Source organism: Tachypleus tridentatus, chromosome 1, assembly GCF_004210375.1.
Source record: "Tachypleus tridentatus isolate NWPU-2018 chromosome 1, ASM421037v1, whole genome shotgun sequence".
Classification (NCBI taxonomy): Eukaryota; Metazoa; Arthropoda; class Merostomata; order Xiphosura; family Limulidae; genus Tachypleus; species Tachypleus tridentatus.
Window position 1 is genome coordinate 55210081 of NC_134825.1, and position 14743 is coordinate 55224823.

The 14743-nt window shown below is 29.3% G+C and overlaps 1 protein-coding gene across 1 annotated transcript in view; it reads left to right on the top strand.

Annotated features, from left to right (window-relative positions):
* Window positions 1–11921, top strand: part of LOC143249239 (cleavage and polyadenylation specificity factor subunit 5-like) — a 31696-nt gene extending 19775 nt beyond the window's left edge. Inside the window, exons 6-7 of the mRNA XM_076498732.1 lie at window positions 6183–6297; window positions 10394–11921. Coding sequence (XP_076354847.1) covers window positions 6183–6297; window positions 10394–10415 — 137 coding nt within the window. The 3' untranslated portion in view covers window positions 10416–11921. The remainder of the gene's footprint in view (window positions 1–6182; window positions 6298–10393) is intronic.
* The last annotated feature ends 2822 nt before the right edge of the window (window positions 11922–14743 follow it).

Sequence of the window (14743 nt, forward strand, 5' to 3'; positions counted from 1 at the left end):
CTCTAGTGAAAAGCAGAAATTAGGCATGCCCCAAATTTTGATTTTGTTTTAGAAAATATCACTTGAGTTATTGGGTGCTTGTAATAAATATTTATTAACACTATTAGAATGCCATTGTTTTTTTTAAGAGCAGGTTCCTAATAAAAACCTTAACATTTTTACTAAAAGTAAATGTGAAACTGAATATATTGCTTAATTCACCACTTGTCATTTGAGTTGTTCCATCTTCAGGACATTTAATCCCCTATTAATAACTTTATATAAGGGCAAGTAAAAATAAAACAAGACTATGCTTCTTAAAGTAGTGAACTGTATATTATACATATGATGGATATGTACACACAACAATCTAAAATATTTTTAACTCAATATTGTCCAGGTGAGGGTTGGAATTCTCTGAAACTTTTATAATCCAGTGATATGTGGTCAATTGAATAACAGTTTGAGCATCATATTTATTTTTAATATCTTAATCCTTTTGTATAATATACACAAGTGTGTATACACATTTGCACATGTTAAACATTTATACTAAACCATTTGATGCAATATGTGTATCTTCACAAAATTCAGTAGAGTTTTAGAAGAGATATCAAGTTTTTTGTGCACAAAAAAATCAGATTCTTCAACATAGTAGTTTTAATAATGATTTGTTTGTGAAAGTATTGAATCTGTTTCATTTCTAGTTTGACTGCAAATTGAGTTTCCTGTTACAATAAAAAAACTATTATTTGTACTAAAAATCTCAAATATTATTTGTGTAATCTCTAAAACCTCCTAAAATACATTCCAAACATTTGTTTTCAGTGAGACTTTATATTTTGTCTATTATTTTTTCTACTCTAACTATGTGGGGTCTATCAATTTGACCAACCTTGTAACTAACTATCATAAAGGAATAAAGAAATAAATATAAGTTATGCTTTTCTTAATGCTAGAAAGACTTCAAATTATAGTACGAAAATACAGATGTTTAGTCTAAGTAGCATAAGTCTTGTAACCTTATATATTTATACATATTTGTAATTTTTCATTATCTTTACCCTCCAGTCATGCCTGGCTAACATTACATAACTTGCATCAACATGGTGCATGTGCACTCATTTCAATATCTGTAAATATAAAACTGACTTTTAGACCTTTCAAAGTAACCCTATCTTGGCTGTATTTTAGTGCACTAGTATTTTGTAATATAAAGTCATATTTAAATTATTATGCATTTCACATACATATAGATAATTACTATTTACAAATAAGTTCTTAAACTTATTTCTTAAAACTCAGAACAGTAAATAAAGATATATCAAACACTATATTTTCTAGTTAAGATGACCTTTGCACTTATTTACTGCTTGTTAAAGGTTGCTAAGCCTTTTCAAATTTTGCAAGTGGAGGACATGAAATGCATTTTTTGTTTTTGTTTTATATATACATTTAATACAGCCAAAAAATCATAAATAATTATGGATGCTATATGATTCTATCAAGCTTAGTAACTAAGCTGTATTTAGGCCTGAAAAAATATGAAACTTTGAGCAGTCTGAAGACATAACCTACCTCCATGAAATCTTGGTTCAAAGGAACATAGTGGTCCTTTAACAGATTAAAATAGCTGAGAAAACCACTAGGGAAACATTGGTTATCATATAATGAAGTCAGTTTATATAAGGGACCATTTCCAAAAAATGGAATGAAGTGAACAGGGTCACTGTTTGATTCAGTACCTAAGCTATATCTCAGCAATGTAAAAAGATATGAGGTTCTTATATTACATTCTAGCTTAGTAATATTGGTAATTTGAGTTTCTAATTTGTACAAAATTATTTACTTAGTATTTTGACATCAGAAACATCAAACTTTAGCCAGCATTCTATTCAACATACCACATAACTCATACAAATTAATATTTACTTTTAAATTTATAGATTAACTCATATATAATATTAAAGTGTGAAATATAATATACAATTTGATACTAAACGTATTGACATAAGTTCATAAAAATTTCGAATGCAAGTCAACTGACATGATGACATGGCCTTTCATCCCTGACCTATCATGAAAGGGTCTGCTGAATAATTAAGAAGAATGAGTTGATATATAACATTTATGTTGTATGTTTCATAAATCCAGTATGAATATAGATTCATTGTAATGAGTAAAAGATGGCTAAATACACCAGTATATAATCTGGCATTTATAGTTTAAAATTAGAAATCAGCTACATTTTATATATTAAATGAAACAATAAAAACTAAATAAAAGAAAAATAAGAAAGTTAATTGACAAACATAAACACATTTTTAAATTTACAAGATTATTATTATTATTGAGACATAGAATAAATAGAAAACTGGGAATTTAACACCTACAAATAGGGTTAGTAAGCATATAAGACTGGAGATACTGTAGACTATTTATTCAAACTACAAATTCTTATTTTGACTCCACATTGTCTGGAATTACATAATATGGATATGTAGCTTGAATAAATAATGTCTACAGTATCTCCTGCCTTATAGGCATACCTTGTTTACTGAACCTGTTTGAAGGTGTTTAATTTCCCAGTTTTTTTATTTATCCTCTGTCTGAAGTCTTATGCTGGAATTATGAGTTTTAACATATAAAAAATATAGGAATAACTAATAATGTACCATATTCAATGCACAGTGATCCATTTAGTAATATTGCTCAGGTGTATTGTATTACTACTTGCTTCTGTTTTTGCTGTAGGCTGGTGAAACAATAATAATAAAAAGAACAAATGGGCAATCTCATTATGAACTACTACTGCCATGGTTTATGATTAATACAATTTCTTTTAGTATACTATTACCTTAGTTGCTACAATCAACTTTATATAACATTTGTTTCCTGTGACAAGTTTTTCATGTAAAGTTTAAGTTTCAAGCAAACTTTTTAATGATAGTGTTTATCATTAACTGGTTGAAATAAATTAAAAAGAAAATGAGTTAATATACATTTGTAAATTCCTAAAAATCTCACTTCTGCTCCATTTCCTGAAGTTGTATGTAGTGTAATTCACATAACTGGTGCCTTCAAAATGGTTAACAGAAAGGTTATTCAACTTATGAGCTAAAGTAAGAGTTGTCATTAGAAATTTTTGTAGTTTGCTATTAAGACTATTGTTACTAATTCTAATTACTATTGTAGAACTTTAGCAGCTGTTCTTGTAGAAGGTATTAATTTTAGAACAATTATACATAAACAGTTTAGTGCTCATCTAAACATTAAATTTACTCTTACTATTTAACCACTTATTCTCCTTTTGGAACCTTTAACTTCATATTTTTTCTTCATCATGGTCTTAGTGAGAGACTGAATGAGTATAATTTTGTACTATTATATTAGTGAAGGGAAATATAAATATTACAGATCCACTATAAACAAGGTTGGTGAGTGTTACATGTAAATATTCTTATAGTTGAGATTTTACAAGGTTTTTATATCATATTTTAAGAAAGTTGAAGAAATAGTTTAATTCTACACAAAGCAAACATAAGTAATCATTGTATTATAATATTGTTATATATCTTTGAGTTATTGTATAAAAAGTGCAAAGGTACTATTGAAAGAGATTAAAATTCTGTTAATGTCCTAAGCGAGGTTTCCTACTCATTGATTTGCTGCTGGAATTTATTGACTAAAATATTTACATTTGGAAAGTTAACAGGTATGAAATTATCACAGTATTTCCAAAAGACTGGGCCCAGCATGGCCAGATGGGTTAAGGCGTTCGACTCATAACCTGAGGGTCACAGGTTCAAATCCCAGTCACAACAAACATGCTTGCCCTTTCAGCCGTGTGGGCATTATAATGTGATGGTCAATCCCATTATTTGTTGGTAAAAGAGTAGTCCAAGAATTGGTAGTGGGTGGTGATGGCTAGTTGCCTTCCCTCTAGTCTTACACTACTAAATTAGGGATGGCTAGAGCAGATAGCCCTCATGTAGATTTGCATGAAATTCAAAAACCAGCTTATAAAGGACTGTGTTGAATCACTGTTTTAAACATGAGAAACATTACTTTTAAAATAAGCCAAAGTAACAACAACCAGAATTAGATGTTCAGCTGTGCAAAAGCATATATTTTGAGCTAATCATGTATTAAGTTACAATTTTTCAATATGATACATTTTGTATTAACCCAAACAGATTTAAAAGTTATTGGATAATATGGTTTGGCTTAAAGTACTTTTTATATTTTATATATGTAAATATAATAAAGTAAAATGTATCTTGTATTTTAATCCCATGTTATTTTTTTCTCAGGAATAGTGAAGACTTGTAGAATCATGGTCCCTTTAAAATCAGAATATACAAATTTGGACATTTTTATACACAACAAGAAATTATATAATTAAAAATTAAAGTATGTTTAGTAGATGATATATTTTGATATAGATTTGACTACCATTTTGATTTATTTATTTAAGCCATATTGACAGATAAATATTTGAGACAAAGTTACAATTTTATCAGATAGTTTTTCATTATATTTTGGGGGGAGTGAAATAAAACTAACTGTATTACCTTTATTAACATTAAGCTATTTTAAAAATACCAAGTGAATTAAAATATTGGACTGTTGCATACAAAATGTCATATTTTCATGTGCAACTTTTAAACTCGATTTTTAGTGGGTGAAAGAGAAGCATTATTGTAAATTTGTCAGAATAATATGGTATATTGTCTGGTTCATTTCATTTTTCTTATTTCAGAAATTAAATCATATTTGTATTGATTTTTGTCACAGTGGATAAAATTGATATTCATGTAATTCTCTTGTACAAGTTCAAGCTCTGTCACAATGTGGCAACAGCAGCTCATAATATCAGTCATACATTTAGTAATAGCACAGCTAATAAGCACACAGCTAGAATTGGTTTAGGAGATTTTGCTATGGTGACACAGGTCTTGAAAATGATCATCAGACCATCCTCAGATAGTTATTAATGAGGAAGAATTGAAGGCTTTTGTTGAATCAGTTACCTGCCAAACCATGAGAGAACTTGCTGACAAACTTAATGCTCATTTTTTAACAGTTTCCCAACATTTTGAAGCAATTGATTAGGTGAAAAAGCTTGATAAATGGGTACATCACAAATTGACTGAAAACCATCAAACAAGATGAGTTGACATTTGTCTCTCTCTCCTTACTTAAACAAAGAATGACTCATTTCTCCAGAGAAATGGATTCTTTATGACAATCAACATTAATCTGGAGAATAGCTTGATTATGAAGAAGCATCAAAACCAATCCTTCACCCTTAGAAGCTTATGGTCAGTGTTTGATAGCCATCAGCAGGTGTGATCCATCATTCATTCTCAAACCCAGAAGAAACAATTACAGCAAAGAAATATTGTGGTGAATTTGAAATTATGCGTGAAATTTGTCATGAAAACATCCAGCAACAGTCCATCACAGTGGACACACATTGCTTCATAACAATGTTCAACTTCATGTCTTATGTGTTATTGTCCAAAAACTAAATAAACTCCAGTATGAAACTTTACCTCATCCACCATATTCACCAGGTCATTACCCTACAGATTATCCCTTTTTTAAACATTTGGACATTTTTTCAAGGAAAAAAACCTTTGCAAACGAACAATCAATTGAAAGTGCCTTTGAATACTTCATTGCATCAAAGGATGTCCATTTATAAAGCTGACATTTATAAACATAAGACTCATTGACAGAAGTGTATTAAGTCTAAAGGATCTTATTGTGATTAAATAAATTAAACAACAAAAATTTGTACTTGTTTTACATTTTCCTTTAAAAATCTGACATTTCATATGCAACAGCTGATAGTTTCCCTTATTTTCTGAAGGTTGACAATCCACTTTTCCAAAGGAATTGGTTCAGACAGAGAGAGCTCTAAACATTATTCACATTTTATGGAAGAAAGAGTTTCATTTTTATTATTTTTATTGTATATTTCAATACAAATAATTATATGTATACCTTTGTTGTAAAAAAAAAAAAGACTCATTTCCCTTGTGTAGTTTTATCAGAGATGTGTAATAACTTAAAACATTTTAAACTGGTTACTTGTTTGGAGTTTTAAAGAGGTCAACACTTTATTACTGTTTTATCTATTAAATACACATTATTTGATTTAAAAATTTTATTAACTTTATAATTTTTGTTTTCAGCATTATTTGCTGTACCAAAGAACTACAAGCTTGTTGCAGCTCCTCTGTTTGAGTTGTATGACAATGCTCAAGGTTATGGACCTATTATTTCCAGCCTTCCACAAGCTTTGAGTAGGTGAGTTATGGCAACACATATGATATAGTTACTTCTTAATCCACATCTTAAAAATAAACTGTATATAGCAATGCAAGTAATCAGAAATGGAATACATTTCTGTGGTATTATACTTAAATTTAGAGCTTTATAAGCTACATTTGACACTGAATCAGTTGCTTTTTGCATTTGGGTTTTTTTAAAAAGCAAAACTTTAGAATATATAATTGTCATTATATGTTGTTTTTTTTATAGCCAATGTTACACACGATGACAGCCTTTTAGGTGTTAAGGGTTTTTCTGTAATTGGCAAAATGAAATATGAAAAAAAAAGTTAATTAACATCAGTTAAGTCAAACTTACAGGATATATAAATTGAAACTTTCTAATTAATAAGTCTAAGTTGAAGTATTTTATTGATTTGTTTTTGAATTATCATAAACTGAAAAATTAAAGAAATTATATGCTTTTTAAAGATAAATCTACATACCATTTAATATGTTTGTGCTAAGTTTCATGCAATTTGATCAAGAATTTTTATTATGAGAAGAAAAACCAAAGGATAATAACACTGATGTCTATCTTGTCCAGAAAGGGTTAATGCTGAACCCTTTGTGGTCCAGAAAGGATTCACATATAATAATGTACCTGTTAGAACTTTAAGCCTTACCTATTGTTTGTGCTAATTTTATACTTTTTTTGTCATTTCTCAAGTATTATCTGTCACAACCAATTTTCATTCTGTGTGATATTATAGTGTAATTATGTGTTTCATGTTCTTATTGACAGAATCTTTAAACATGTTATCTTCTGTTATGTGATGCCACATCCACTAAGAATACTTTGAAATTACATGACCTTATGTGGTCACATTTTCTTTTGGTATTTAGTGAAGTTTGTATGCATTGCTTTAACATTTATTCTCTTGTTGCAACTTGTTTGCTCATAGTATTATTTCTCATTTTAACTCTAATTTACATTTTGAACTTTAACATAATTTTAATGTTCAGTTTCTTTTCTTACAGTTATTTAGTTATGAATTGTGTTTTATTTTTTAAATGTGGAAGAACTGGGGTCTTTTTTGAGGTTATAATTCAACCAGTTGAAGTTTGCTAGGCTTCAGGTCTTTCAGAATTTTAACATTGGGTTTATTTTTCAGCCTGTTTCTGTTAATGATTATTGTTTCTTTTAATTTTATATTTACTATGTTTCCTTAACCCTATCATGTTGGGTCACTCATCAAACCCCATATCATCTTGTTTCTTTGACTCCCATTCAAAATTTTATTGAACTACTATTTTATGAATTTATTTCAGCAACTTTCATATTAAATTTTAGAGTATAATTCAAATTTTAGTATTATATATGAGTTAATTTCTTAATTTAAAAGTAAACATTAAAAGAACACACCTGAATATAAACTTTTGTGAGTCACATGGTATGTTTAATGTAGCATTGGCTCCAATTAGATGTTTGTGATGTCAAAATACTAAGTGTAAAGTAGAAACTCAAATTACCAATATTGACAAGTTAAAATATAAAGTAAGAACCTCATATCTTTTTATTTTGCTGAGATATGGCTTATGTACTGAATCAAAACACAGTGGACCCATTCACTTATTTCCATTTTATGGAACCTGTCCCTTATATACGCTTGCTTCATTATATGACGTGAATAACCATTTGTCGGATTAGAGTATCCCCCATTGATTTATTTGGCCATATTAATCTACTATTATATACACTTACTTCATTATATGACATGGGAATAACCAATTGACAGATTAGTGTGTCCCCCATTGATTTATTTGGCCATATTAATCTACTAAGTTTACTATGCTCTTTCAAACCAAGATTTCAAGGAGGTAGTTTGTGTCTTTAGTCTGGTTGAAATTTCCTATTTTTTAAAACCTAAATAGAACTTAGTTACTAAGCTTGATAAATTATAATAGAATACTGTGGTATAAATACAGTAATTTATGATTTTTTTTGTTATTCAACTGTGTACATAAAATGTAAGAAGATTTTTGTTTCATATCCTCTATGTTAACAATTTTAAAAACTTAGCAACCTACATCCAGCCACAACTGAGTTCAAAGGTTGTAGCCAGAAGATATAATTGTTTGCTTCACTTCTTTATTTATTGTTCTGTATTTTAAGAAAAATAAGTTTAATAACTTATTTCTAAATAGTAATTATCTATATACATATAAATAATAATTGAAATGTGACTGTATATTAGAAACTACTGGTGCACTAAAACACAGCTAAGACAGAGTCACTTTGTAAAGACTAAAAGCAAGTTTTATATTACTGGATACAGTAATGTGAGTGCACATGCACTGCATCAATGCAAGTTATGTAATGTGTAAGTGGGACATGACTGGAAGGTCATTATATTAAAATTAATAATTAGGTAATGTTATGAGACTTTTGTATTTTCATGTTGCAACTTATAATAATTTTAGAATGAAAAAAGTACAATTTATACTTATTTCCTAATTTTTCTATGATGGTTACAAGGTTGGTCATATTCACAAATCCTATATAGATAGGGTAGAGAAAAATGTTTTTTGGAAATACATTTTTAGTATAGGAAATTTATAACTTTCAATGCCAGATATTGGGTTACCCAGATCAATCAGTGATTTTCTCACATTATCATGTACTCTGTTCATGGGTCAGGAATATGGCTTTTTTTTCATCTCATGAACTTCAGGAGAAGTTGGTATGATCCTCTTTCCCACCCTCACCAAATGGCTTGATTATAGATTGTAGATGACTTGGCACTGGGAGCATTCTGTTTCCTACTGTCATATGAATGTCGGGGCCCAGTTGCATGAGTTTTAGATGTAGTTGACTAGCTATGAATGGTTCACTGTGCTCTAGCCAATTTGCATCTAGAGACACATCCTTTTATTTTTACCCACTTATAAACATGTTTTATCATGTATGGATAACTTTTGCCTAATTATCTTGTTTCTAGTAGTAGCATAGAAATATTGAGAAGAAAGAGCACAAATTATTTGCTAGTTGTTTCTCTATGACATAGAGCATTTAAATATCAATTTTTATTTTGCTGTATATTCTGAAAAAAAGATAACCTCATAAGTTTCAGAACCAACAATCAATATCTTAATGTTCTTGGAATTTATCTGGATCAGGTTTTTGTTGTATGTCATGCCAAGATGTAAAAGCTGAAATTGGTTTAAGCCTAAACTAAGCATAGTGGATTAAAAATACAAACATGAGAGTAAAATAGCACAACAAGTTGATATCAAGCTTAGTTTACTACATATTTTAGCTCAGAAAACTATGATTCGTATCACTTCCAAGTAGAAAAGATTTGCTTTTCATTGAATGGAGTAAGATATTACAATTTAATTGTCTAGCTAATAAAATAGTGTCACTTATTAGTTCTCAGCTAAGTGTAGAATTATAGGTTTTGGGTTGAGAGTTTGACTGATTTAATCCTTGTAAGTATTATAGAAGTACATAAACATGAAAGTCGGGAGATTCTACAATTTATGGAGTTCTATGAATTCATGTGGTCAAAGTAAAAATGTCTCATGGTGATTTGTAAGCTAGTAATGAAAGTAACTGGAAATTTTACTGTTGTTTACAAAACATACTGCAGCTAGAGAACACTTGATTTGAAAATCAGTATTTCTACTGAAATTTCTCATACAATGGTAGATAACTTTTAAAAACAAAAAGTTGATACATGTTTCCTGTATGTACTTCATGCTGTAGTTGCTAACTGAATTAAATAAAGTCATAACTTGTTATTAAGTCTATTTTAGACATGAACGTATGTCTAAGTATATAGTTCTCAGAAGTTGAAAGCACTCATAATCAAGTTAATAGCTTTTAGCAATAGTATATTTTAAAAGTTGAAATTGCTAAATGTATTGGTACATAATTTATTATCTCTGTATTGGAGTTCAAAATGAACCAAGTTAAATATATTTATTTGCAGCAAAGTATTGGTTACAAACATTTGAAGACCTAAGTGGCTTATACATTGCTGTTAAGAATAATGTTTGTAATCTCTTTTAATGGATAGTCAGTATGCACCTGTCATAAAAATTCTATATTTTTCCTTTTTTTTTTATAGGTTCAACTTTATATATTTGTGACAAGAACCAGAAGATGCCATTGGATTTTACCTTTTTAGTTTGTCACTTAGTTCTAAGGATACTGTTGTTTTTTGGTTTCTTTTGACAAACATCAACATCAAGGTTTTCGAGGTAATATGTAAACATAATACTTGTACTGGCAGATCTGTTGATGAAAACAGGTATTCATAATTTTTAGAGGTGTATGCAAAATAAAGAAATGACATGTATCAAGAAAAGCAATCTATTAAAACCATTCTCCAGTTCACTAGAAATATACTATCCATAACTTTTTTCAGATACATTTGGTTTTGTATTATTTGAGTCTTATAAATATGAAAACTTTATACAGAACACTACTTACTACAAAGACTGTATGTCATGAAATTTAAAACTTGGTTTGATCACAATGTTGGAAATGTCTTAATTACATGTGGGTTTTCTTTTCAGTATATTACTTCTTTTGCAATAATAATTTAACGATTTTTTTCTAAAACATCTTGTACTCCCAATTGGAAAGAAAACTTACTGGCTTTAAACAACTCTGATTTTAATGTTATTGACTGTATGAAAATATTTTAAACTCTAGAGAATCTAAGGACGTTAAAAATGTAGAGAATATCGAGATAATTTTAAAAACCGTCAATCTCTTGTGTGGTTAAATTTTTTTTCCTGCAATTTTTAAAGCATCATTATACGTATACTTGAAAGATCTCAGAAGAGTAAGTTATCTTTGAATTTTTTTAGGTTTATATAATAACCTACTTTTCAAACTTTCTTTATCTGGAAGAGAAGTGATGTGTAAAAAAGCAGTATTCAAAAATTAACTTACATAAATTAAGTTTTCCTGTGTGAAACAGTAACTTTTTAACTGTAAAGCAACTCGTTAAAAAACAATCTGGAAAGTGATATGTGTGTTCAGTACTTTGTCACTTTCATACAAACATTGTAATTGTAAGCTGTATTGTTATACTTGAATTTACTCTAGTCTAACTGTCATACCACAGTGCTGTTCTCTTCAGATTTCCATGTGCTTTATGTATAGATGAACCCTCATATTATTCACTAGTTACATAAAGAAATTTTAAAACACAACAGTAATTACCGAGTAAAATGGAGTAAAATGACAATAATTTTCATGGTATTTCAGTTGTTTTTTTAAACCATTGGTTGAAAGAGAAAGCATTGTGATAGAGCACAAAGTTTTTTACAGATTATCTTGGCTAATGTCATGAAAATATAACTGGTTCTGACCCACTCACTGTTACTTATTTAATCTTGGAGGATTTTTTTGTAATACAGTAAATTATTCTACTAGAATAATCAAGTATTTTTTAAAACAAAAACATTTATTGTTCACATTTGCATGGAAAACTTGTTAAACATTGTTCATTACTTTTCATTTCATCATCAAGAACACAAAACTTTCATGTACTTGCTGTAAATGGTGATATTTACTTCATATTTTATCCATTTTACTTGTATCTTAGTGTGAAGCATTAAAAACATGAATATCTGTACCTAATCTAATATGTTTTTTATCTCATTGTTACTACTGAAGGTAACAGCTGATTATTATTTTATTAAAATATTATAAAATGCATAGTGGACATTCACTCGTATTGGGAGGTAGAGACCTTGTACTCCCAACAGGTGTTTCAGTGGACCCCTTTGTGATGCAGTATGAATCATATTCATAAATGGCCTAAAGAAATATTGAAAACTTTTTTTTTAATACTCCAATAACTTTTTTAAATGATGTTTGATTTTGTATATGGTGATAGTTATACAAATGTAGATATTTGGTAATGTGTCACTAAAGTTATGTAAATATCTCAGTTTTTACTAGTCATTTAGTAGGGAGTTAATTGATATAAATATGACTTTGGAAATTGGAAAGAAAACATTTTTCATAGTGTTTAGTTTACATCATACACATATTTTGATACACTTCTCAGGCTGTTATTTCCTTGCTAGAATATAGTTGAGGAGCTTTTAATATGTTACAATCTTGTTTTTCAAATCTTCAAATGTCTAATTAAATCTACTGACTTGATGTAGTAGTAATTTATAATCAGAGACTGTATTCTAAACCTGATATATCAGTGATTCTCAGAAATCAATTTTCAGTTTTAGGTCAATTTATATTGTTCATACAGATAACATTTTAATTGGATTGTGATCGGTGTATGCCTTTTTGAAATACAAGAATCAAACATGAAATATGAAAATTACTTGATACTAAACTCAAAAGAAGAGGAAAGATGTCTAGTATTTGCTATGTATAAGGTACCACCTCTATCAAACTTTGAAGAGTTGTTTTCAGATATTAAGGCTAATTACAATGGTTGTCTGAGCAGTGAGATGTGGTGTCAAAAATTCATTGTTGCATATTAAGCTGTTGCTGACATTGGATATAGTTTAGGAAAGGCCAACACACCCAAAAAATGTACTATAATGCAGTTGAAATTGGTTGTGTACATAATATAACTGAATTCCTGCTCCAGGATCAATTTATATTAAAGGTCATCTGTTGGAATTAACCCAAGCATAAAAGAAGAAAGAATCTACCTCTATTGAAAAGTGGAATGTAAGATAAACAAAACTGGCAAATGGGCCAAGTTAGAGATCTCTGTTATGGTATAGATGGAGAAACCTGGTGCTTTAAGCAGCTTCTCTCAGCTAAGTATGTAGTGTGATTCATCGTCTGTTATTTAACGCACTCGTAAATGAAAGTGTTAGCAACACCTTTGAACCAGAGATCTCAGGCTCTCAAATCTGATACGATAACTATGCGCCTACCAGGTGGATGGACTGTTTTAATTTTTCATAACCAACGTAATAGTTTTATTATGAAATTTTCATCAAGTTTCGTTTTGTTTTAGAATCATCACGCAAAGTTACATAGAGGGTTGTTTGCGCATAGCTAACCCAGAGTTAGAAGCGATAACTAGTAAGGCAGCTAGTCAGTATCACTAATTGCAAATTTTAAGGTATTGTATAACCGAATAGTTAAGCTTGACTGCCTACTAGGGTCTCATTATTGCGATATCATAAACGTCGCTTGTCAGTGAGTGAAGTTACTTAATAGACATATATAGCCAAGAATATACAGCCGCATTTTTCTTTGCTAAACACTGGATAATTGTACAGTGTTTATGATTTTAACTAGAATTTGAGGGGGTGAGGCTTTGGTGGGCTCAATAAATTTTGTACGGCAAACATTAATATTGAAGGACTAACACTTATGTAAAATACATTATTTTAAAAAATTTATAACCATTAAACGCTTTCACAAATAAAGTTTTGAAAATGAAGTATTTTCCATCATAGATAAGAATAACTAAGAAAATCCCTTTTTAGGTATTTTAACTTCACTGTCATTTTATGTTCATAAATTAAAATATCGGAATGTGTTTTTACTGTCACAGGAATTTATTTACGTTAATTGTTAATATATTTTCAAAAATAAGGATTTGTTGATGGTAAATTGCTACGTTTTCCAAGACTTTTGTAATCTGTTTTCTCTGGTCTACAATAAACACCAAACAACATGAAATATGTCGATCAGCATTGCATTGTGAATGAACAAATGCATATTGACACCATAACACCTTACATAACAATCAAACAATATGAATTATTCTCCCCTTGATTGGTCAAAAATACATCACGTGACATGAATATTATTAACTATCTTCAAAGTCGAGTACCGTTGATACATGCGTGATGGCAGGGGTAGAAATTTGCGGTCGATTATTTTTCGCATCAAACTGGAAACGTTTATTTGTGTAGGCCTAATGATAAACAATTTACTCTAGCGCGTGAAATAAATGTGGATACATGTCGAAAAATTCAGTTATTCGCATAGGAAGAGCTGCAGATTCGTTTAAGTAGCAGAACTTTGTAGACAAAGTTTTGTAAACACTATTCGTATGATATCACGATGGTGGAATGCTGTATTTTGAAAATTAGAGAATTTTAAATCTTATTACATTATATTATTGATTATTAGAACATGACTGAAAACTAGAGTGGAATGTTGTACCTCGGAATGTTGCTTTAGTTTGGTTAGGACGAACTTTAACTTAATACTATCAATAAATGAACGTATAAAGTTATTTTACAATCTAATGTTAGACCTGTTAAAACTTTGATAATAATTATCTACTAAAGTATACTTACACCTCCTTTTGTTTAAATATGTTGAAATAAGTGCGAGTGCTTTAGTATTTTCATCGCGTGCGTTTTCAAAACGGACAAAACTTTGTGTAATAGATTGTTAAATATAAACATAACTGAATGAGGTCAGTAAAGGCGTGATCATAAAAGTTATGAAAATATAAAAA